Genomic DNA, 26,789 nt, shown 5'->3' with positions numbered 1-26,789 from the left:
TTGGGATATTTCAGTTGAGTTTAAGAATTGATAAGGATACAGTAAATCTAAAACAGAAGACATTGTTAAAGTGAGCAGAATGCAATTGAAAGAGTATTATTAAGGATGCTCCAGTGAACTGTTTCTCCAGTGAACTGTATCGTTCTCACATGTCGATAAACGGAGGATTCAGAACGACTGAGGGAAATGTCATCTTCCATTGCTATGGATGTGTCAGGGTGTGTGGTAATGCAGCCTGTTTTTGTCACAGGACTTCAGGACTCAGAGATGATGTTATGATGGAACAGAGTTTATTGTGAGGAACAGCCAGTAAACAGACAGAACACGTTGACAGACTTGAACTAATAGTACACTTAACAGAACACGGAGATAACTAAACGTACTGTAAAACAAAACTAATGTACTCAGGCTCGAAGCTCTGGAAAACAAAGGAACAGGCGTGGAAGCGCAGCAAACAAAACTCAGAGTTAAACTAAAGGCTAGAGGCAAACAGAACAGACTTGCGAATAGAAAACAATACCGGGTTCGGGGAACAGGCAGGATAATCGCGAGCGAAGGTTTAGGTTGTCTAGTTTGTATGTCGATGGGATTTTCGTCCATGTCGTACGAGGCCAGACACCGAGTGAAGGGAGTGAGGGGTATATGTGCAGGAGTGACAGGTGCTGGCCATCAGTATTCTGGTGATTAGGACGCGGTGCAGGTGAGCGAATCAAGACTGAAAGGGGCGTGGCAGGTGCAGGTTCACGCTCTGGCGTGACAGTTTTCATGCTTTGACAGCAAGATACCGGTACGGCCTTTTTTTTTTTTGTGTATGACCAACGTTTTTTTGGGGAGTGCAGTGTATGTTTTTCTCCTCACTGACGGACTAAAGGAAATGTAAGGAACTATGTTGCTCCTGCCTGAACTCGGTTAGCTTACTTGTCTCACCCTACTGTTTTGAAAAGACTTCATATGGGACTGTGTTCAAGACATTTCTTTTTGGGAATGATAAGTATTTGTTTTCCGTTCTGACAGGGTTGCTAAGAGTTTTCTTTTCCTGGAGGTCAATCTTCTGAAATGTTCAAATGTGCTATACAGATTTCACGCCAAGAGTAATTAAGGGATTTCATTGGGTTGGTAAAGATTAAATAAAAGAAGAGTTGATTTTAATGTGCACCCCACCCTGTTTGTGTTATCCCCTAGTGTAGTGTAAGAGCCATAACATTGGTGGGAGGGCTACACGCAATAGAGCCGTTAGACGTTAGAGCCGTTTTCAGAAAAAGGCCCCAAATAGCCCAAGTAGAGCAATAGCCTGAATAGAATCCTTGATAGAGCCTGATAGTCATTTCCAGAGAAAGGCCTGAGATAGAGATGAGCCCCAATATAGCAGAGAGAGAGAGAGAGAGAGAGGGAGAGATGCGGGCATACATCAATTTCACATGATAGATAGTGGAATGGATGATACACCACTGTTCAGTTTTATTGAAAGCATTTTTGACACACACACACACACACTGTCACGACTACTTAGCTCGCAGTAGCCATGACAGAGGGAAGACAAGACACCGTCGGGTAACGTTTAACAATTATTACATTTATTTACAAAATATACACAAGTCAGTAAGTGAGAGGAACGGTAAAACAAAGTGTCATGCGCGTCAGTAATGTAGACTATGTGTAATGCATAAAGTTAGGCAATGGGAATACTGCAGCCAGCCTTCCAGCGTCAGCTAGAGCAGAAAAGAGAGTCCTCTCTCTGAGGTTCCGGGACACCGGCTATATAGTGATGGCCATCACCTGAAGCCCCGCCCCTGATTAGCAACAGCCTGTAACTCAGCTCCTCCTACAGGTTGAACGGAGAACAGGAGGCATAACCAAATAGAACCCCAGAGCCTAGTGTCAATAGGCAGTGGGAGGAAGAGGCTTAACCCCAAATGGCACGGCAAAGCCGGGGCGTCACAACACACACACACGTCTCCCCTACTAGAGCTCATAGTGTCTCTGCTTCTGCTCTCATATGACCATACACACACACACACACACACACACACACACACACACACACACACTCACACATGCACAGACACAGTCTCTGCATCTGCTCTCATAAGGTCAGCAGATACACTTACACAAAAGACACACAGACACACACACACATGCACAGACACACTCACAGATACACACACACACACACACACACTCGCATGTACACACACATGCACAGGTACACACACACGCAGTTTAGTTAAAAAAAATATATATTAAAAGATATTTACGGAATATGAAGTGGAGGAGCTGTGCAGTCTATGCAGGAATGTGCAAAACAAGAGTGCAATGTGCAAGATAATGTGTGTTACTGTAACACTTGAATGTGCAACATAATGTGTGTTACTGTAACATTTGAGTATGATTTTGAGAGTTGAGGCGTGGGGGTGGGATAAGAGTCCATGACGGGGGGGGGGGGGGGGGCTCGGGCCTTGTTGATGAGGCCGACTGCAGCCGGGAAGAGGCTGGTGTTCAGCTCCCACTTGAGGTCCTGGGAGATGATGGTGTTCAGCTCCCACTTGAGGTCCTGGGAGATGATGGTGTTCAGCTCCCACTTGAGGAGACATGCTTCCCCAGCCTCACCAGGATGGAGAGAGTCGTCACTGTGGTAGGGGAGGAGGAGGGAGGGGGGGAGGGGGCTCTGAGGTGAGCAGATGTGGAAAGGCGCAGGCCTTTGGTGTGGTGGGGGAGGTGCAGTTGATGGGCTGGAGCTGGTGGGTGGTGGTGTCACAGGGGATGGTGTCAGGACTGTCCCAGGACTGGTAGTGGAGTTGGGGGCTCTAGGCTTACAATTTGTAATCTGTCTGAGCCCTTTCCAGAGAGAAGCAGAGTCACTGGCTGAGAACTGGTGTTGGAGTTTCTAAGAGTACAGTCGTTTAGCTTCTCTCACCTCCTTGCTAAACCTGTATTTCGACTCTATAAACCTGCCTCTGTCCCCACTCCTGAATGCCTCTTCCTTCTTCAACCTTAACTTTCTGAGTTTAGCTGTGAACCAGGGTTTGTCATTGTTATAACTCACCCTGGTGCGTGATGGAACACAGCTGTCCTCACAGAAGCTGATATATGATGCCACAGCCTCTGTGTACTCATCCAGACTGTTGGTAGCAGTTCAGGTTCAAGTTTATACACACACACACACACACACACACACACATACACGTAATTGCACACACACACACACACACACACACAAACACACAAACACATACACATATTTGCACACACACACATATGCACACACACATACAAACACACAAACACAAACACATACACATACGTAATTGCACACACACACATATGCACACACACACACACAGACACACACACACAACACAAACACAAACACACACACACATCTCCCCTACTAGAGCTTATAGTGTCTCTGCTTCTTCTCTCATAAGGCCAGCAGGCACACGCATACACGCACACACTCACACACACACACACACACACACACACACACACACACACACACACACACAATGAATCTTTGAAAGCTCACCAATTATATTACCAATGAATATTAGGCTAAAAAATCCATGTGCCTGACTTCTGACATAAGCCACGCCCACTTCTGGCCTTCTATCCGAATCCAGATACAAAGACAGATCATTTTGTTGGTTTAACAGATACAAATACAGATACAGATAATGACCTCTAGTTTGTATATGTGTATGTATCTCTTTTTGTGTGCTCTTTCCACCTAAACCATTTGTGTTTCTCACTCTGCAGCTCCTGTGACTCTGGATCCCAACACTGCACACCCATGTCTCATCCTGTCTGAAGATCTGACCAGTGTGAGATACAGTAGTGATGAGCAGCAGCTTCCTGATAACCCAGAGAGATTTTATATGGGTGCCTGTGTCCTGGGCTCTGAGGGCTTTAACTCAGGGACTCACTGCTGGGATGTGGAGGTTGGAGAGAACACAGACTGGGGTGTGGGTGTGATGACAGAGTCTCTCCAGAGGAAGGGGGACTTTTACTCCATGAGTGGACGGTGGTTTGTGTATTATTATGATGGTAAATATGGAGCATGGTCTACACCACAGCCCCCTACTCTCCTCACAGTGAAGCAGAAACTCCAGAGGATCAGAGTGCAGCTGGACTGGGACAGAGGAGAGCTGTCATTCTCTGACCCTGATAATAACACACATCTACACACTCTCACACACACTTTCACTGAGAGAGTGTTTCCATACTTTAATGTCGATAGGATCTCTCCTTTGATAATCTTACCAGTGAAGACCTCAGTAACAGTAGAGCAGTTCAGGTAGAGCTGATGTCATTTCCCTTTGTCAGGTTAATGATGACTTGCTGTTAATATGTCCCCCTTCATTATGAATTCCTTGACAGAAACATATTCAACATAATATGCCTAAACATAATAATTACTTGCTTTTATTTTCCACACTTTGTGTGAGGTTGGTGAAATGTAGTCATGTTTTAGGTTGTCTACAATCTGTTGAATAACTTAGGTCCATGAGACAGTGGAGCAGAACAGTTTGAGCTTGATCATTATTGTAATACCGTCACTATGGTTCTGACTGCCATACCACTGAACCATCCAGCACTGACAACGTGTAACAGATGAGACTTATATTCCCTTACAATTGATTTAATTAATATACAATTTGTTTTTCCTTTTATTTGATTTAACCAGGGAGAATTGTGTGAGAAGGCTTAAGTCTGGCCTAAATTTCCCTCGGGATGAATAAAGTATCCACCTATCTATCTGTCTATCTATCTGGGTACTTCTCCAGCATATTAGTTCTGAAGGTCAACAGTGCCACCTACTGACAGGTATAGAGTAGTGCCTGCAGGAATAACATCAGAAATGAAAGGAGACAAACCTATACAGTCAGAGGCGCTGATAACTGAAGAGACATAACGCTAATTTAAAGAAAAAGGTTAAAAACTCTCTCCTCTGAGGATGTTAGCAGTGAGAGCTGCAGTGAAAGTAGATCAGCACAGCAAGAGATTATGTCACTTTCTTTTGCCAGGTTAATAATGACTTGTTCCTGGTGTTAATATGTCTTCATGCATTATGATTTCTGAATGACCTTTTCTGTGGCTACTGCCTTAAGATTACCCATAGGTAGATGAAGGATCACATGATCTGAAGACAGCAAATACTCCGGACAGAAATCTGGTGATTATGATTATAAATGGAAAAGAGAATCTGTAACCCATGGGTTGTGTTGAGTGTACAGTTTAATTCATCATGATTTTATTTTCCAAACAGTAACTGAAGTTGGTGAATTAAGCCATAGTTTACCAACAACCTTTTGAATAATTGAGGTCCTGAAACAGTGGAGCAGCTCAGCTTCAGCTTCATTAGTCTGATCAGACTCTGAGGTCCTGAAACAGTGGAGCAGATCAGAAAAATGAATAAAAGCTGTTTGAATGGGTTTGTCATTTATATGATTATTTTCTTTTCTTTTTTCTTGAATGATGACAATTTTATTGTTTTGGTGCTGTACAAACATAAAATAAAACTGAATTGAATTGAATTGAATTAAAAAGGCCAAAATTGTCTTTTGTGTTTTATGTCATCTGCTTAGAGCTGAGGCTAATAGACACTGATGCTGACAAATGGGATCCTGTGGCAAAACTCTTTAACACGATCACCTTTAATCTTCATCCAGCATAACCACACTGACCTCATCCAGCATAACCACACTGACCTCATCCAGCATAATCCCACTGTCTTCATCCAGCATAACCCCACTGACCTCATCCAGCATAACCACACTGTCAAAAAAAATCCTCAGGTAATCGATAGATGAGTACTGAGTTAAGCCAGGTGTTTATTTGTTGTGGTTTCATCATGGAGAATTGTGTGAGAAGGCTTTAGTCTGGGTATTTATCCAGCACATCAGGCTTAGTGCTGAATGCCAACAGTGCCCCTACTGGCAGGTGCAGAGTAGTGCCTGCAGGTGTGACCTTGGAAATGACAGGATAAACCAACGCAGGACTGCTGAAAAACTGAAGAGACATGAAGCTATTTACTGAAATATATGGTAACTGGATTTTATTAATGTCTTATCTATATCCACAAATACATACATATTATAAGTTATGAGTAAATGTATGGATATCATATTTAATACAAATTTAATTTATTTTTATTAATTTCAGTTTGCAGTCATTAAATAGTCATAAATGGTTTTATTGATCATTTAATGACTGCAAACTGAAATTCATTTAAATATATATTATATTTTTTATAACACATTGTAAAATACAACAGTCTGAAATGAATACATTCAGAGTAAATATTAATAAATAGTTTTATAAAACAGTGATGCTATGTAGCTTATGCTGAGTGAAAGACAGACGTCCACGAGTGAAGGTCAAAGGTCATAACACTGCACAAGTGCATGACGTCACAACAGCTGAAAATATGAACCGACAGGTCATTTACTTTTTGACCTTGGCTAGCAGAATATCAAAATAACTTCAAACAATGTAAACATAATTTGTTCTGAATTGACCTGGTCTGGATTGAATAGTTTGAATGGGAGATGCTACAACATGACTTTGTACAGTACACAGCTGCCAAAGCAGAGCACCAAGAAGATGGATACTGCATGTGCACATCAGAAAAGGATTTAGAAAATGAATATAAAATACATAACTACAAAAAGATGTATTCACAAAGTGCACTACAGTTTAACATTATGGTGATTATATTTACAAACATGATTCACACATATTTATAAAATGTCCTTTTCTATTCATTTTACAGAGTGATAATAAGTGTTTCAAACTTACAAGTCCTTTACCAAAAAATATGGGCCTCACGTGTCATTCATAATCTCTCTTCTTCCGATGTTATCTGACACAGTCTGTATTTGGGTCACACAATTTGTCTGGTCTTAAACTGGCCTGAAGTCTGTAGGGCCGGTCTTAAGTAGATTCTGAAACTGTCAGTCCAGTCTTCAGGTCTTGAGCCTGTCAGTCTTGTCTTTAGTAGGTCTTGAGCCTGTCAGTCTTGTCTTCAGTAGGTCTTGAGCCTGTCAGTCTTGTCTTTAGTAGGTCTTGAGCCTGTCAGTCTGGTCTTTAGTAGGTCTTGAGCCTGTCAGTCTGGTCTTCAGTAGGTCTTGAGCCTGTCAGTCTTGTCTTTAGTAGGTCTTGAGCCTGTCAGTCTTGTCTTTAGTAGGTCTTGAGCCTGAAGACTTTGGAGAGCACTGAGGTGGCGCTGGAGTAGATGAGGAAGGAACCTTCACTGGTGTGGAAGAACTCCCAGTCTCTGCAGCCCACAGTCAGCAGCTCATGAGCAGAGACAAACCCCTCAGAGCCCTGCCACCTGAGGAGAACACACACACACACACACACACACACACACACACACAGACACAGACACACACACACACACATACACACACACACACACACAGACACACACACACACACACACACGCAGACACAGAGGAACCATTAGCCGGTTCTTCATGCAGAACTGAGGAGAGAATTCAGGGTCAACACACATTCATCAGGTCTACTGCGCAGGCAGTACCGCCACTGACCTGTAGATGACGCTCTTGAGGGAGTAGGATGTGCCGTTGTAGGAGTTGGCCACCACCAGGAAGCTTTGGGTCCCCACTGTGAAGAACTCCCAGTCCACCGCCCTGCACACACAACATACTGATTCAACATGCTAGTGGAGTGTGTGTGGGGCTCTGTGTATAGGTGTGTGTGTGTGTGTGTGTGTGTGTGTGTGTGTGTGTGTGTGTGTGTGTGTGTGTGTGTGTGTTTGTGGGTCTGTGTATGTGTGTGTGTGTGTGTGTTTGTGTCTGTGTCTGTGTGTGTGTGTGTGTGTGTGTGTCTGTGTGTGTGTGTGTGTGTGTGTGTGTGTGTGTGTGTGTGTGTATATATGTGTGTGTGTGTGTGTGTATGTCTATGTATGTGTGTGTGTGTGTGTGTGTGTGTGTGTGTGTATGTCTGTGTATGTGTGTGTATGTGTATGTGTGTGTGTAATTCACTCACGTGTGTGTGAGTATGTCCTGGAACCTGATGAAAGTCTGCAGCTCCATGTTGAGCTCGTAGATGGTGGAGTTGATGGAGTACTGGCTCGACCCGTGTGTGTGCAGCTCCCCATTGGCCACCGCCAGGAAGACCCGCCCACCAATCTCAAACATCTCCCAGTCTGTGGCCCCAGACGTCTGAGAACCCCAACACCATAACAGTGGAACATGAACCCCCCCAATCTCAAACATCTCCCTGTCTGAGAACCCCAACACCATAACAGTGGAACATTGATATGAGTCGTCTCAGTGGAGTTAGTCAGGGTCATGGCTGTGAATGTGACAGACCAGACCAGACCAGACCAGACCAGACCAGACCAGACCAGACCAGACCAGATCAGACCAGACCAGACCAGACCAGATCAGACCAGACCAGAGCAGACCACACCAGACCAGACCAGACCAGACCACACCAGACCAGACCAGATCAGATCAGACCAGACCAGACCAGACCAGACCAGACCAGACCAGACCAGACCAGACTAGACCAGACCAGACCAGACCAGACCAGACCAGACCAGACCAGACCAGACCAGACCAGACCAGATCAGATCAGACAAGACCAGATCATTGCTCGTAGCTTGACTATTCTCTCCCTTGTACGTCGCTTTGGACAAAAGCGTCTGCTAAATGACTAAATGTAAATGTGAATGTAGATCAGACCAGACCAGACCAGACCAGACCAGATCAGACCAGGCAATCTTAGCCCCTGGTGACAGGTGGCAGCCTCCTCCAGACATGATCCTCATGTTCATAACCTTCCTCTGTATCACTGTGTAAAGACACTTATTATCATGTTCATAACCTTACCCTATATCACTGTGTAAAGACACTTATCATGTTCATAACCTACCCTATATCACTGTGTAAAGACACTTTACATGTCCATAACCTTACCCTATATCACTTTGTAAAGCCACTTACACAAGTTCACAACCTGACACTGTGTATCCATGTAAAGCAGAGGTCTAACAAGAGGATTTATATTAAAATTGAGGGATTTTTAGAAGTCATGACTTTCTCAAAGCTTTGCTGGTTGATTTGTTTTCTCCTCTATAACTGCAGCTTTATGGCACTTCTGTCAGACGGGATCATTACTGTATGTTACAGTCTTACAGGATCATTACTGTGTGCTACAGTCTAATGGGATCATTACTATGTGTTACAGTCTAATGGGATCATTAATATGTGTTGTAGTCTAATGGGATCATTACTGTGTGTTACAGTCTAATGGGATCATTACTATGTGTTGTAGTCTAATGGGATCATTACTATGTGTTGTAGTCTAACAAGATCATTTCTATGTGTTACTGTCACGACTTCGGGCAACCGTTTGTCACATTGGCGGCCTCTGGTGGCCAAAGGACATTATGAACTAATTTGTGTCCATGTGCCTTTGTTGTCTTTGTGTGCCCTCACCTGTTCCCCATTGTGATTTGTGTTCTCACCTGTTCCCCATTGTGTGCTCTCACCTGTCTTGCGTTTTTGTGATTGTCACTTCCCTCTATTAGCCAGGGTATAAGTACCTGGCTAATCTCTGTGGCCCTTGTCGGGTCGTTAGATTGTTTTTGTTCCTAGACTGTTGTTGGTAGTGCTCTCACGCACTTTAGTCAGCAGTGCTCTCAAGCACTTAGTCTTTGTGCAAAGACACGCAGTGCCTAACCACACAGCTAGTGCTCTCACGCACTTTTTGGGCTTGGTCTTCTCCCAGGGAGACAAGTGTGTGGTTAAGGTACATGTCGCATCGCGGTTCTCAAGCCGCCTCAGGTAGCTCTGTATTCAGGTCCGCCTGAAAGCTACATTTTGTACCTCTTTAGTTTTTGGCCTTTTGCCTACACCTGATCTTTTGTGTTTTGGAATATCGCTGCTTGGAGTACATCTTTTGCGAATAATAAAGAAACCAGGTTTTGAACATCATCCTGCCATTGGGTCCTCTCATTAGCACACTGGGCTAAGCGCTGGTTCCCCACATCCAGCATCTCGGGTTCATTCCCCGAGAAAAGCCTGACAGTTACAATCTAATGGGATCATTTCTATGTGTTGTAGTCTAATGGGATCATTACTGTGTGTTACAGTCTAATGGGATCATTACTGTGTGTTACAGTCTAATCGGATCATTACTATGTGTTGTAGTCTAATGGGATCATTTCTATGTGTTACAGTCTAATGGGATCATTAATATGTGTTGTAGTCTGATTGCTTTTCTGCTGCTTGGGCAGTCCTCTTCCTGGCTATTTCATTGTGGATAAATGTGTAAGACAAATAAATAGGCCTGAATGTGGATGAAATGTAGAAGAGGCTGAACTCACAGTGATGGCCTGAATGTGGATGACATGTAGAAGAGGCTGAACTCACAGTAATGTGCTGGAAGTGCTGAAACTGTCCTGCCACCCACACGTAGATGGTGGAGATGAGGCGCGTGGTCACCCCATCAAAGGTGTTGGCCACGGCCAGGAAGTGGTACGGGCCCACGCTGAAGGCCTCCCAATCGTACGCCCCTGACGTCAGAATGGTCTGGTTCACCTCAAACAGCTTGGTTCCTGGGTTCCACTTGTAGATGACGCTGTCTATGTTGTGGTTGTTGTCATCTGAAATACACAGGCTCAGATTGAGAGGAGGGAAGATTTACACTGTTACACTGAGGGAAGGTTTACACTGTTACACTAAGGGAAGGTTTACACTGTTACACTAAGGGAATGTTTACACTGTTACACTAAGGGAAGGTTTACACTGTTACACTAAGGGAATGTTTACACTGTTACACTAAGGGAAGGTTTACACTGTTACACTGAGGGAAGGTTTACACTGTTACACTTAGGGAAGGTTTACACTGTTACACTAAGGGAATGTTTACACTGTTACACTAAGGACGTGTTTACACTGTTACACTAAGGAAGTGTAGAGGAGAGGAGTTTGCTAGTTCGAGTTCGTGCAGGATACCTTTAAGAACTGGCCACACCCCTCTCACACTCTCTCACACACACTCTGCAGCTGCTTACCTGGCGGCAGAACATGCAGTTTGCACTCCACTTACCCTTTGTAATAATTTAGAATTATATTTATTAAGGTTTTTGGTTTGGTGTTCTCATATTGTTACTTCCCTACGAGCCAGGGTTGTAACAACGTGCATACACACACGCGCACGCACACACACACACACACACACACACACACACACACACACACACACACACACACACACACACACACACACACACACACACACACACACACACACACACACACACACACACACACACACACACACACACACACACACACACACACACACACACACACACACACACACACATACACACACACACACACGCCCACCCTACTATAAAACACATGCCATGAGCTCTGATGTTGTCTCAAAGGTCAGGTGTGTTATCTGAACTTGAAGCTGAAACTCTGTCCTATGTTACTCCTCTGACTGAGACCAACAGAGACCCACTTTCAGCAGAAACCACCACAGACTCATGAACAGGACTACAACAGACATAACACAAGCTTTCAAATGTTTACACACATCTTCTGCAAATCCTTTTGCTGTCTGACTACCAGTCACTGCCTGTGGTAGACTCTGAACTCTATGATTATGGTTCCAGCCTAGGCTTGTCTGTATCTATGGGTTAATATATAACAGAGCTGAGCATACAGGATAATATTAATGCAATAAGGACACTAGCATGGACTCACAGAGAGTATTTGATTTCCTCTCTCTGTGATATGTAACCCACAGTACAAGTAACTACCAATGACTGCATATAGTATATACGTACCTATGGATATACCTATATATCCAGTTATTGTTAACTACTCATGAGCAATAATGTAATGACTAAGTAATAATGTCAGCTTTCAGTAGGGCCCAGGTTAAAGAATACAGACGTTTCCCTTGATAATGTCACTGAAAATCAGACACAGTGGATGTGCTGAGAGTGTGTACACTGGAGGTGTCATTCACAGCACAGACAGCTCTCTGTGTGTCCGCGGTAGGAATGAGATCAGAACAATATTTCTGTGGATAGTGGAGGAAAAACACTGACATGAAGTTTTGACCAATCAGCTCCCTGCTCTTCCAGACCCCTCCCCCTGACTTTTCTTTTTTTTTTGAAGGAGGGAGTAAAGCTCAGTGACAGACGGCTGCCCTGTTCGGCATTACGAGTGCGTACATTAACATTTGGGAAAGAAATGCCACAAACTACTTGTGTTTTGTTTTCAAAAACAAGTTGGAGAGGTTGACCTGCTTGCAGATTGAAGAGGTAAACATTTGAGATGCCTTAGAGACTGACTGGATTTTGGCTTTTTGAAAATGAAAGTAAAGTTTTTCAACCAACTGAAAGAACAGGGAAGTGTGAAGTAGACTGATTCTCGTGTTTGAAGACGGGTTTCAAAGAAGAAGAAACCTTACTTCGTTAAATGTTAAAATACAGAGTTTGGAGACGACTGCAATCCGTTTTCTAACTTCAGTGAAAGTGTTGCGTGTGTGAAGGAGAGAATGGCAGCAAGGCTCGAAGAGGATCTTTCCTGTCCGGTGTGTTGTGAAATCTTCAAGGACCCTGTTCTCCTGTCATGTAGTCACAGTGTTTGTAAAGTCTGTCTGCAGCAGTTCTGGGAAACCAGAGGATCCAGAGAATGTCCAGTCTGCAGGAGAAGGTCATCAAAGGATTTTCTTCCCCCAAATCTGGCTTTAAAGAACCTGTGTGAGACTTTCTTACAAGACTGGCAACACGCGTCTTGCCGTCTGCACAAAAAAAAACTTGAGTTCTTCTGTCAAGATGATCAGCAGCTTGTGTGCCTGATGTGTCGAGACTCAAAATTACACCAAGATCACAACTTCCGTCCCATCGGTGAAGCAGCAATTAATGTAAAGGTAGGTTCTCTGAACATTTTAAATTGAGCTTTACAGGTTCCTTCACCTGTACACTTAGAGCTTCAGAGGTTCCTTCACCTGTACACTTAGATTCACCCAGACAACATTTAGACTCACTTTTGTTTACACTCAGGTCATACACTGTCTGCAGTTTGTGTCTGAAGTACTGCCAGTTTGCCACCATTTACTGCTGTCCAGATAACTTCATGTTTTTAATGTTCATGTGTCTCACCTAGGAGCAGGATCTCTCATGTGTATACATGTCCATAAGCTTTTGTGAACAGACAGGTGCTCACACTCTCACCCTCTCACTCACTCACACTCTCACTCACTCACACTCTCACCCTCTGTAAGAGTATTTTTCACTCTTGCTTGTTGGTTTAGAGAGAGACCACCATACGAAGCATTTGGTTGTTACAAGGTAAATAGTGACACAAATACAGCTTGACTTGACTTAACACAGAGTACCATCAAGGCCAGGCTGGAGAATGCATTCTGATACAAGTATGAAGGAGTTGGTCTTTTAAGTCCTGACCCACTGAGGTCACTTTCTTGGGCCTCCTGGTGTCCGCCCCTCAGGGACTGGCACCGCTTGGCACAGCATATCTTTTTCTCAGCAATAACACATCATTTCTGTGTGACAATCATGGCTTTGTGAGCGCCTCTACTCCCATCTGCAGACTGTCTTATCTGTCCAGAAACTTCAAACACCTCATCGTTTGCCCTAGCCTCAAACATACTAAGTGGCCACTGGCTTGACCTTGCTTAGCCAGATGGACTGCAGACTCTCCTGTTTCTCAGGCTCTGCTCTCTGTAAGTCTTTGTCTTGCACACTGTGTCTTATGCATAGACTCTGATTTTCTATAAGGCCTATACATTGTTAATAAAAATAAGTTTTGTTAATAAATTTGTACTGAACTGAATTTATCTTACACCTCTCACTCACTCACTCACTCACTCACTCACTCACTCACTTACTCACTCACTCACTCTCTCACACTCTCACCCTCTCACACACACACACACACACACACAAACACACACACACACACCACAGACACATAACACATAACAGTCTCGTAAACCTGACTTTGAGTGTGTGAGTAACATTGGCCTGCTCAGGTCTGTGGCTAACCCTACAGTACAGAAATACTCCACATTAAAGTCATCCATTTATTTCAGGAGGAACTCATGGTCAAACTGCGTGAGAAGATGAAGGCCTTTGAGAAGGCTAAAGACACCGTTTACCAAACAGCTGAGTGTATTAAGGTGAGTGTGATATGATGCCATGGTGTACTGTGATGCCAAACTATGACATCATCTCTATGACCTGTATATGGAACCCACAATCATTACACTGTGTGAAGTCCCTGTTTTATTTAGCATTTTTACACCAAATCCATTAACTAACATTATTTAGGTCACCAATTTCCACAACCAATAAAAAGTATTTAGAATCCACATGAATGTTAAATGCAGTGTAGTTGATTACTGTCTTTAACTAGTGGAGTTGATTACTGTCTTTAACTAGTGGAGTTGATTACATTCTTTAACTAGAGGAGTTGATTACTGTCTTTAACTAGTGGAGTTGATTCATGCATTTAACTATTGGAGTTGATTACTGTCTTTAACTAGTGGAGTTGATTAAAGTCTTTAACTAGTGGAGTTGATAACAGTATTTAACTAATGGAGTTGATTACAGTCTTTAACTAGTTGATTAAAGTCTAAAACTAAATGTTTCCATGTCATAGGATCTCTGAAGCCTTTCTCACATACAGCACAACCACACCACATCTGTGCTAAATCTCAGCCTTTAACTCCGTTTTCAATTTCATGAAACATAAATTAATTTCATAAAACATCACACACATAGTTCACTTTCTAAGACAGAAACAAACAGGCAGTGAATGTTTGTGTGCCTTTTTAAGACAGCACCCTTCAAAATGCAAGACTTATAGATACCAGTTCCAATGGAGGACATTGGTTGTGATGTTGATGAGCCATCAATGACGGGCTGCTGTTTGGGGAAGACAAGATCATTCTTATCTTAATAAATACGGAGAGATCCGTAACTCCACATAGGATGGTCAAACAGACATGTAAAGTAGCCTACACCACGCGAATCTGCATTTAATTAAGCAATATAGTACTCGTGCGAGTGGGGTAGGTAAGGGATATTCCCACGGGTGGTGTTCGGCCGTAGCCACGAGGCCGGAGGCCGAGTGGCGCAGGCAACAACACCCGTGGGAATATCCCTTACCTACCCCACTCGCACGAGTACTATATTGCTTTTATAAAACAATTTTATAGTCAACCAATTCACATTTAAACACGAAGTTATTGATTAAAAAATGTTTATTTCACCATTGTTTCTCTGCAACAAAAAAATAGTTCCATTGTCAACGTCTTTTGGAATTATAAGAACTTTGAATTAACGGTTATTGCTTAATTGTATCAACGTGCTATAGAATGTTTCATCACGGAGTGATTTATTATTAGCTGTGAAAAGTCCGAGTTGGGATGTTGGGATATTTAAAAAAAAAAAACTACCTTATTCTTGGTGTTGACTTGATAGTGTTTGCACCAAATGTTGCAGTCCAGGTGAGGTGAAACATCACTGCTGTCGTTTCCAACAACATGATTGGCACTTTATGAGACAGGGCAGGACTTCCTGTTACAGACCCACCATGTTTAGGTTACAGATCCCCCTGATTCCTGATTTATTTTCCCGTCAGTGATTTGTCTCCTGTCTTATAAAGTCTCTGTGATGAGTGCTAGGTGGCACTGTTGCTACTCTTGAAACATTTAGCCATCTTTTACTGAGTAGCCCAAATGTTACTCTCAGGATCACTCCTTGTTCCCCATCTGTTACTGAGTAGCCCAAATGTTAGTGTCAGGATCACTCCTTGTTCCCCATCTGTTACTGAGTAGCCCAAATGTTAGTCTCAGGATCACTCCTTGTTCCCCATCTGTTACAGTTAAATATAATAGGAAACTGTACTCATAAAAAGGGCATTTATCAGTAATGAATGCTCAAGTGTCTGCTTAACTTAAAATAATAAATTAAGTACTAGAATTGAAAGGCTAGAAAGAAAGTAAGAAAGACAGGATGAAAAAGATATAAATTAAAGTGCAGGTTGCATGAGGTTGACCATGTTAAGTGTGAGGGGGTGTATGACAGTTCAGCATCCTGATGGCATGAGGGTAGAAACTGTCTCTGAATCTGCTGGTATGGGCTCCTCCACGCATAGAGTAGAACTAGTCTGCATCAGCCCTTAGACATAGGAGGACTAGTCTGCATCAGCCCATAGACATAGGAGGACTAGTCTGCATCAGCCCTTAGACATAGGAGGACTAGTCTGCATCAGCCCTTAGACATAGGAGGACTAGTCTGCATCAGCCCATAGACATAGGAGGACTAGTCTGCATCAGCCCTTAGACATAGGAGGACTAGTCTGCATCAGCCCATAGACATAGGAGGACTAGTCTGCATCAGCCCATAGACATAGGAGGACTAGTCTGCATCAGCCCTTAGACATAGGAGGACTAGTCTGCATCAGCCCATAGACATAGGAGGACTAGTCTGCATCAGCCCTTAGACATAGGAGGACTAGTCTGCATCAGCCCATAGACATAGGAGGACTAATCTGCATCAGCCCTTAGACATAGGAGGACTAGTCTGCATCAGCCCATAGACATAGGAGGACTAGTCTGCATCAGCCCTTAGACATAGGAGGACTAGTCTGCATCAGCCCATAGACATAGGAGGACTAGTCTGCATCAGCCCTTAGACATAGGAGGACTAGTCTGCATCAGCCCATAGACATAGGAGGACTAGTCTACATCAGCCCTTAGACATAGGAGGACTAGTCTGCATCAGCCCATAGACATAGGAGGACTAGTCTGCATCAGCCCTTAGACATAGGAGGACTAGTCTGCATCAGCCCATAGACATAGGAGGACTAGTCTGCATCAGCCCTTAGACATAGGAGGACTAGTCTGCATCAGCCCATAGACATAGGAGGACTAGTCTGCATCAGCCCATAGACATAGGAGGACTAGTCTGCATCAGCCCTTAGACATAGGAGGACTAGTCTGCATCAGCCCATAGACATAGGAGGACTAATCTGCATCAGCCCTTAGACATAGGAGGACTAGTCTGCATCAGCCCATAGACATAGGAGGACTAGTCTGCATCAGCCCTTAGACATAGGAGGACTAGTCTGCATCAGCCCATAGACATAGGAGGACTAGTCTGCATCAGCCCTTAGACATAGGAGGACTAGTCTGCATCAGCCCATAGACATAGGAGGACTAGTCTACATCAGCCCTTAGACATAGGAGGACTAGTCTGCATCAGCCCTTAGACATAGGAGGACTAGTCTGCATCAGCCCTTAGACATAGGAGGACTAGTCTGCATCAGCCCTTAGACATAGGGGCAGCCCAACATAGGAGGACTAGTCTGCATCAGCCCTTAGACATAGGAGGACTAGTCTGCATCAGCCCTTAGACATAGGAGGACTAGTCTGCATCAGCCCTTAGACATAGGAGGACTAGTCTGCATCAGCCCTTAGACATAGGAGGACTAGTCTGCATCAGCCCATAGACATAGGAGGACTAGTCTGCATCAGCCCATCAGCCCTTAGACATAGGAGGACTAGTCTGCATCAGCCCTTAGACATAGGAGGACTAGTCTGCATCAGCCCTTAGACATAGGAGGACTAGTCTGCATCAGCCCATAGACATAGGAGGACTAGTCTGCATCAGCCCATAGACATAGGAGGACCATGCATCAGCCCTTAGACATAGGAGGGCCGTGCATCAGCCTGAGATTCAACAGTGCCATGCAGAGAATGAATGAAACATGTTACTACACAGGAATGCTCTACTGATAAAAGCTTTAGCAGATTATAAATGTACAAGGACAAGTGTTCACCCTGTATAGTAATCCATCCTTCCTCTTGTCCATGATGGGAGACTCACACACAAAGGTGTCACCATTCCCACAGTCCCTCTAACACCACTTGCTCTGGGTCATTGATTAACGTTGCCATAACAACAGAGACCGTTATGCGTATGAACTGAATTCGCCTGCTAAAAGTTTTTTTCCCTCTCAGTCTGAAGGTTAACTGTTTCTGAACTGAATTCTCCTGATAACTGTAGTATGTAGCATAGCGTTTCCCACTGTAACTTCTTATGGTAGCAGTTTCAGACTTATCACACTAGTGTGTATGTGTGTGTGTGTTTGTATGTGTGTGTTTAGGTGTATCACACTAGTGAGTTTTGAATGCAGTGTTTCATTTTGGAAGAGATTTGTGGTCTTTTGCATTTTGTGTGTGCAGTTTTGCAAAACTTTGCACACCAAGTTTCAGAAAACATGTGTAAAAAAAAAGAATGATGTATTAAATACAATATATATAGAGGATTAAAATGTGTTATACTTTATAAGTGAGCTCTCATTATGTTGCTTTTATATTTTAATGTTAGTTTTCACGTATGCTTTCAGAATATTTAAAGTATGAAAGACACTACCTAGCAGTAATTGGGTTGATATGACTTGATTTTACCCAGACTCAGGCCAAACAAACAGAGAGGCAGATCCAGAAGGAGTTTTGGGACCTTCACCAGTTTCTACGAGATGAAGAGGCAGCCAGGATAGCTGCACTGAGGGAGGAAGAGGAGCAGAAGAGTCAGATGATGAAGGAGAAGATTGAGAAGATGGGCGGAGAGATCTCATCTCTTTCAGACACAATCAGAGCCATAGAAAAGGAGATGGAAGCTGATGATGTCACATTCTTACAGGTAAGAAGAAAAAATATATTTTTTATTGATACTGGATTTAAAATGTGTACTATTCTAATATAGGTGTGTGTATGTGTGTGTGTTATGTGTGAGTGCGTGTATGTGTGTGTGTGGGGGTGTGTGTGTATGTGTTATGTGTGTATGTGTGTGTGTGTGTGTGTGTGTGTGTGTGTGTGTGTGTGTATGATATAACCGGATGTGTGTAAATGTTCATTTTGTAGCCAATTATCCATGGAAACCTGAAGTTGATAATGTGACGTGATATGAGGAGTGTGTAATGTGTGTGTGTGTGTATGTGTGTGCGTGTGTATGTGTGTGTGTGTGGTATGTGTTTGTGTGTGTGTGTCTGTGTGTCTGTCTGTTTGTGTGTGTGTGTGTATGTGTGTTGTGTGTGTGTGTGTGTGTGTGTGTGTGTGTGTGTGTGTGTTTGTTATGTGTGTGTGTGTGGTTTTTTTGGGGGGGGACATGCAGCTCCTGTAGAATAGAATAGAATAGAAAAGCCTTTATTGTCATTGTATTTATACAACGAAATTTTGAGTGCTTCTCCTGTTGGTGTGACGAGGGACAACATATAACACAACAACAACATATAACATAACAATACTACAACTATCCAAAAAACAGTAGGAACAGCCCCCCAAAAAATATATATTTACATTAAGAGTAGAACAAAGTGCGGTGGCATAGACCAAAGTACTTCAATAAATACATCAATTAATACAGCTTTGTTTATGCACATGTGTAAGGTGACCGAGATGGTATGTGACTTGTAGTCAATAAAGTGCTTAGTGTTTAGTGCATGTCGGTATTTAGAGTTCTGATGGCTGTTGGGAAAAAAACTGTTCTTAAGACGCGTGGTCCTTGCTCTAAAGGATCTGTACCGTCTGCCTGAGGGCAGGAGAGTAAACAGGTGGTGGCCTGGGTGAGAGGAGTCTTTTAAGATGTTATTGGCCCTGCTAAGGTAGCGGGAGCGGGCAATGGATTCCAGGGAGGGCAGTGAGCAGCCAGTGATTTTTTGTGCTGTGTTGATGACCCTTTGGAGGGCTCTCTTGTCTGCTGCGGTGCAACCGGAGTACCACGCCGAGATGCAGTAGGGTTAGTACACTTTCGATAGTGGTGCGGTAGAAGGCCACCATCAGTTACACTCCAGGTTGTTTTTCCTGAGTACTCTCAGGAAGTGTAGTCGCTGCTGTGCCTTTTTTACTGTCTCTGAGGTGTTGACAGACCATGAGAGGTCATCTGATAAATTGGCTCCTAGGAATTTGAAGGTGTGGACCTTCTCCCACACAGTCCCCGTTGATGTAGAGTGGGGCCGGAACTGCACTTTGCCTTCTGTAGTCCAGAATTAATTCTTTCGTTTTTGTGGTGTTCAGTGACAGATGTTGTCTGAGCACCACACTGTCAGTTTCTGTACTTCATCCCTGTACGCTGATTCGTCATCTTCTGATATGAGCCCGATCACGGTGGTGTCGTCAGCAAATTTAATGATGGTGTTGGTGGGATGGGTTGGAGTACAGTCATGGGTGTACAAGGAGTACAGTAGTGGGCTCAGCACACAGCCTTGTGGAGAGCCAGTGCTTAGAGTGATGGTGGAGGAAAGATGGGGACCGAGTTTTACAGTTTGTGGCGGTTTGAGAGGAAGTCCTTTATCCAGGTGCAGATGGAGGGGGAGAGGCCTAGTGCAGTTAGTTTGCTGAACTAGTATGTCAGGGATGATAGTGTTAAAAGCTGAGCTGTAGTCAATGAAGAGCATTCTTATATAGGTTCCACGGAGTTCCAGGTGGCTCAGTGCGGTGTGGAGGGCTACGTCGATGGCATCTTCCGTGGACCTGTTTGCTCTGTAAGCAAACTGATGCGAGTCAAATGTGGGGGGAAGGGTTGATTTGATGTGCCGTGAAACCAGTTTCTCAAAGCACTTCATGATTACAGGTGTAAGTGCAATCGGTCTATAGTCATTCAAGCTGTTGATGGCTGGTTTCTTAGGGACGGGGATGATGATAGCTGATTTTAGGCAGGGTGGGATGGTGACTAGAGTGAGAGAAAGGTTAAAGATCTTAGTGAAGACCCCAGCGAGTTGGTTGGCACAGGAATTGAGTACCTTTCCAGATACTCCGTCGGGGCCAGCAGCTTTTCTTGTACTCACTGATTTGAGCACACATCTCACCTCGTGTTCTTGTAGGGTGAGAGTGTGGCTGCTGGGGGTTGGTGGAGTCAGTGCAATTGTGGTGGGCCTGTTGACCTCAAAACGGGCAAAGAAATGATTAAGTTCCTCTGCCAGTGAGGCATCAGCGTGGACAGTGCTGGTGTTGCTGTTCTTGTAGTTGGTGATGTTTTGAATTCCCTGCCACACTCTCCTTGGATTATTATTAGTGAGATGGTCTTCGATTTTTTTCCTTATAAGCCTTCTTGGCATCTTTGATGCCTCTCTTCAGGTTGGCTCTAGCAGTACTGTAAAGGGCCTTGTCACCTGACCTGAAGGCGGAGTTCCGCTCCTGGAGTAGGGTCTTGACCTTGCTTGTCATCCAGGGTTTCTGGTTAGGATACACCCGAATCCTTTTGGCTGCAGTCACAGTGTCTGTACAATGATTGATGTAGGACAGTACAGTTCCTGTATATTCCTCCAGGTCCTGTTGTTCGAATATGTCCCACACTGTATGTTCAAAGCAGTCCTGCAGTTGAGAGAGAGCTCCCTCGGGCCAGATTTTTATGTTCTTAATGTAAGGTTTTGTCTTCCTCCTGAGCGTGTATATGCCGGGATGAGGAGCAGTGAAAGGTGATCTGACTGTCCTAAGTGGGGTAGGGGTGTGGCTCTGTAGGCATGCTTTAAGTTGGAGTATACGTGGTCGAGTGTATTGTTCCCTCTGGTAGCACACTTGACATATTGGGTGAACTTAGGTAGCACAGTCTTCAAGCACGCTTGATTAAAGTCACCCGCTATGATGTGCACTCCGTCTGGATGAGCCTGTTGATGTTTACTAACGGTAGCGTACAGCTGAGAGAGTGCTGCGCTAACGTTTGCATCCGGTGGTATGTAAACAGCTGTTACTATGACAACCGTTAGCTCCCGTGGCAAGTAGGCACTAATGCAGAGTATTTGGGTTTTACTGAGCAGCCTCCAGTTTGTGTGTGTGAGTGTGTGTGTGTGTGTGTGTGTGTGTGTGTATGTGTTATGCGTGTGTGTTATGTGTGTGTGTGTGATGTGTGTGTCTGTTGCCAGGGTACTGCTAAAGAACAAACTGCTTAAACAAGTGTCTATTAAATGTATTCATGTATTTGTATGTGTTAGTTTATCATAGGTGAAATAATTACAACAACAATTTTCAATACACATATTCCCTCCTTTATCATTTCACAGAACTACAAGAGCACAGTGGAAAGGTGAGTGATCTGCCTCCTGTCTCTCTTTTCTCTGTGGTTCTGAACCCAAACCCACAGCAGCACTGACTCCTGAATGTTATTCCAGAGCCCAGTGCACACTGCAGGATCCAGAGAGGGTTTCAGGAGCTCTGATCAATGTGGCAAAACACCTGGGCAACCTGAAGTTCAGAGTCTGGGAGAAGATGCAGGAGATTGTTCAATACAGTAAGTCTATATATCCATTTCAAACACAAAACACAGACACACTCAAGCACAGAGAGAGACAGACAGACAGAGAGAGAGAGAGAGAGAGAGAGAGAGAGAGAGAGAGATTAATTACAATACAGGCAATTCATTGTGGTTTACATAAATAAGAGAAAAAAAAGAACCTCCTAAAGAAATATGAAGACAAGTGAAGAGATCAAAGAGCTGCCAAGCGGAAGGGGGAACTGGAGGAGAGCGGAAGTGATGAAGAGTGTGTAGACGCAGGTCTACGGGTAAAAAAGAAAAAGTGTCAGAATTGTCTGGGGTATTTCAGTTGAGTTTAAGAATTGATAAGGATACAGTAAAGCTAAAACAGAAGACATTGTTAAAGTGAGCAGAATGCAATTGAAAGAGTATTATTAAGGATGCTCCAGTGAACTGTTTCTCCAGTGAACTGTATCGTTCTCACATGTCGATAAATGGAGGATTCAGAACGATGGGGGGAAATGTCATCTTCCATTGCTATGGATGTGTCAGGGTGTGTGGTAATGTAGCCTGTTTTTGTCACAGGACTTCAGGACTCAGAGATGGTGTTATGATGGAACAGAGTTTATTGTGAGGAACAGCCAGTAAACAGACAGAACACGTTGACAGACTTGAACTAACAGTACACTTAACAGAACACGGAGATAACTAAACGTACTGTAAAACGAAACTAATGTACTCAGGCACGAAGCTCTGGAAAACAAAGGAACAGGCGTGGAAGCGCAGCAAAAAGGATTGATGGAGAGACAGAGTCTGGCCCGGCTGCTTTGCGGGGGTTCTGTCTCCTGAAGAGTCTGTTGACGTCCCTCTCCAGGATGGAGAGAGTTGTCACTGTGGTAGGGGAGGGGGGGGGGGGGCTGAGGTGAGCAGCTTTGGAAAGGCGCAGGCCTCTGCTGTGGTGGGGGAGTTGCAGTTGATGGGCTGGAGCTGGTGGGTGGTGGTGTCACAGGGGATGGTGTCAGGACTGTCCCAGGACTGTTAGTGGAATGGGGGGCTCTAGGCTTACAATTTGTAATCTGTCTGAGCCCTTTCCAGACAGAAGCAGAGTCACTGGCTGAGAACTGGTGTTGGAGTTTCTCAGAGTACAGTCGTTTAGCTTCTCTCACCTCCTTGCTAAACCTGTATTTTGACTCTGTAAACCTGTCTCTGTCCCCACTCCTGAACGCCTCTTCCTTCTTCAACCTTAACTGTCTGAGTTTAGCTGTGAACCAGGGTTTGTCATTGTTATAACTCACCCTGGTGCGTGATGGAACACAGCTGTCCTCACAGAAGCTGATATATGATGTCACAGCCTCTGTGCACTTATCCAGACTGTTGGTAGCAGTCCTGAACACCTCCCAATCTGCACACTCCAAGCACGCCTGAAGATCCTCCACAGCTTCACTGGTCCACTGCTTTGATGTCCTCACAACAGGTTTACAGGCTTTAGTTTCTGCCTGTATGCAGGAATCAGATGGACCATGACGTGGTCCGAGTGTCCCAGTGCAGCCCGGGGGACGGTGTGATAGGCACTGCTTACTGTGGTGTAACAGTGGTCCAGAATGTTCTCCTCTCTGGTCGGGCATTTAATACATTGTCTGTATTTGGGGAGTTCGCGGGTGAGATTTCCTTTGTTAAAGTCGCAGAGGACAATTACTAAGGAGTCCGGTTTTGTCCGATCACACACAGTATCTGGTCGGTGAGCATCGGCTCTTACAGATGCAAGTTCAAGTTCAAGTTTATAGACATACACACACACACACACACACATACACATAATTGCACACACACACATATGCACACACACACACACAACACACACACAAACACACACACACATCTCCCCTACTAGAGCTTATAGTGTCTGCTTCTTCTCTCATAAGGCCAGCAGGCACACACACACACACACACACACACACACGCACACACACACACACACTCAATGCATCTTTGAAAGCACACCAATTATATTACCAATGAATATTAGGCAAAAAAATGAATGTGCCTGACTTCTGACATAAGCCACGCCCACCTCTGGCCTTCTATCTGAATCCAGACCCAAAGACAGATCATTGTGTTGGTTTAACAGATACAAATACAGATACAGATAATGACCTCTAGTTTGTATATGTGTATGTATCTCTTTTTGTGTGCTCTTTCCACCTAAACCATTTGTGTTTCTCACTCTGCAGCTCCTGTGACTCTGGATCCCAACACTGCAACCCCATGGCTCATCCTGTCTGAGGATCTGACCAGTGTGAGACGTGGTGATAAGAGACAGCAGCTTCCTGATAACCCAGAGAGATTTGATAAGTATACTGGTGTCCTGGGCTCTGAGGGCTTTAACTCAGGGACTCACTGCTGGGATGTGGAGGTTGGAGAGAATACATGTTGGTTTGTGGGTGTGATGACAGAGTCTCTCCAGAGGAAGGGGGACTTTTACTCCATGAGTGGACGGTGGTTTGTGTATTATAAAGATGGTAAATATGGAGCACGTTCTACACCACACTCCCCTACTCTCCTCACAGTGAAGCAGAAACTCCAGAGGATCAGAGTGCAGCTGGACTGGGACAGAGGAGAGCTGTCATTCTCTGACTCTGATAATAACACACATCTACACACTCTCACACACACTTTCACTGAGAGAGTGTTTCCATACTTTAGTACACACTCTCCTCTGAGGATGTTACCAGTGAGACCTTCAGTGAAAGTAGAGCTGCACAGCAAGAGATGATGTCACTTCCTTTTGCCAGGTTAATAATGACTTGTTCATGGTGTTAAAATGTCTTCATGCATTATGATTTCTGAATGACCTGTTCTGTAGCTACTGCCTTAAGAATACCCAAAGGTAGATTAAGGATCACATGATCTGAAGACAGCAAATACTCCAGAAATATGGTGTTCATGATTATAAATGGAACGGAGAATCTGTAACCCATTTAAGCGCATGGGTTGTGATGATCGTACAGTTAAAATCATCATGATTTTCTAAAGAGAATAATATTTTACTTTCTTTTCCAAACACTAACTGAAGTTGGTGAATTTAGCCATAGTTTACCAACAACCCTTTTGAATAACGGAGGTCCTGAAACAGTGGAGCAGCTCAGAAAAATGAATAAAAGCTGTTTGAATGGGTTCGTCATTTATATGATTCTTTTCTTTTCTTTTTTCATGAATAATGCACCTTGAGACAATTTTATTGTTTTGTCACTGTACAAAAATTAAATAAAATCGACAAAAATTGTCTGTCATGTTTTGTGTCATCTGCTTTGAGCTGTGGCTAATAGACACTGACGCTGACAAATGGGATCCTGTGGCAAAACTCTTCAACACAATCTCCTTAAATTTTCATCCAGCATAACCACACTGACCTCATCCAGCATAACCCCACTGTCTTCATCCAGCATAACCCCACTGTCCTCATCCAGCATAACCCCACTGACCTCATCCAGCATAACCCCACTGACCTCATCCAGTATAACCCCACTGACCTCATCCAGCATAACCCCACTGACCTCATCCAGCATAACCCCACTGACCTCATCCAGCATAACCCCACTGACCTCATCCAGCATAACCACACTGTCTTCATGAGTTCTGAGTAGTGAGTTCAGCCAGGTGTTTATTTGTTGTGGTTTCATCATGGATAATTGTGCGAGAAAGGCTTTGGTCTGGGTGTTTATTCAGCACATCAGGTTTAGTGCTGAATGCCAACAGTGCCCCCTACTGGCAGGTGCAGAGTAGTGCCTGCAGGTGTGACCTTGGAAATGAGAGGATAAACCCACGCAGGACTGCTGAAAGACTGAAGAGACATGAAGCTATATACTGAAAGATATGGTAATTGGATTTGATTAATGTCTTATCTATAACCACAAATATGTACATATTAAAATGTATGAGTAAATGTATGTATTTAAATTAATTTCAGTTTGCAGTCATTAAATAGTCATCAATGGTTTTATTGATCATTTAATGATTGCAAACTAAAATTAATTTAAATATATATTATATTTGTATAACACATTGTAAAACACAACAGTCTGAAATGAATACATTCAGTGTAATTATTAATAAATAGTTTAATAAAACAGTGATGCTATGTGAAGTAGCTTATGCTGGGTGAAAGAGACGTCCACGAGTGAAGGTCAAAGGTCATAACACTGCACAAGTGCATGACGTCACAACAGCTGAAAATATGAACCGACAGGTCATTTACTTTTTGACCTTGGCTAGCAGAATATCAACATAACTTCAAAACATTTAAACATAATTTGTTCTGAATTGACCTGGTCTGGATTGAACAGTTTGAATGGGAGATGCTACAACATGACTTTGTACAGTACACAGCTGCCAAAGCAGAGCACCCAGAAGATGGATACTGCATGTGCACATCAGCACATCATTTAGAAAATGAATATAAAATACATAACTACAAAAAGATGTATTCACAAAGTGCACTACAGTTTAACAT

The 26,789-nt window shown here is 43.7% G+C and overlaps 2 protein-coding genes across 2 annotated transcripts in view; both read left to right on the top strand.

Annotated features, from left to right (window-relative positions):
* LOC116223627 (E3 ubiquitin-protein ligase TRIM35-like) overlaps positions 1-6,036 on the top strand; it is an 8,897-nt gene extending 2,861 nt beyond the window's left edge. Inside the window, exons 4-5 of the mRNA XM_042703229.1 lie at positions 5,670-5,795; positions 5,896-6,036. Coding sequence (XP_042559163.1) covers positions 5,670-5,795; positions 5,896-6,036 — 267 coding nt within the window. The remainder of the gene's footprint in view (positions 1-5,669; positions 5,796-5,895) is intronic.
* Positions 6,037-12,058: 6,022 nt separating this feature from the next.
* LOC116223626 (E3 ubiquitin-protein ligase TRIM35-like) lies at positions 12,059-25,433 on the top strand. Its single transcript, XM_031581017.2, has 6 exons — positions 12,059-12,930; positions 14,113-14,199; positions 18,503-18,733; positions 22,089-22,111; positions 22,197-22,315; positions 24,511-25,433. The coding sequence occupies exons 1-6, from the start codon at positions 12,556-12,558 to the stop codon at positions 25,050-25,052; spliced, it is 1,377 nt and encodes a 458-aa protein (XP_031436877.1). The 5' UTR covers positions 12,059-12,555; the 3' UTR covers positions 25,053-25,433.
* The last annotated feature ends 1,356 nt before the right edge of the window (positions 25,434-26,789 follow it).

Source organism: Clupea harengus, chromosome 2 (assembly GCF_900700415.2).
Source record: "Clupea harengus chromosome 2, Ch_v2.0.2, whole genome shotgun sequence".
NCBI lineage: Eukaryota > Metazoa > Chordata > Actinopteri > Clupeiformes > Clupeidae > Clupea > Clupea harengus.
Note: the sequence above shows the minus strand (reverse complement) of the source record. Positions and strands in the feature narration are given on the sequence as shown.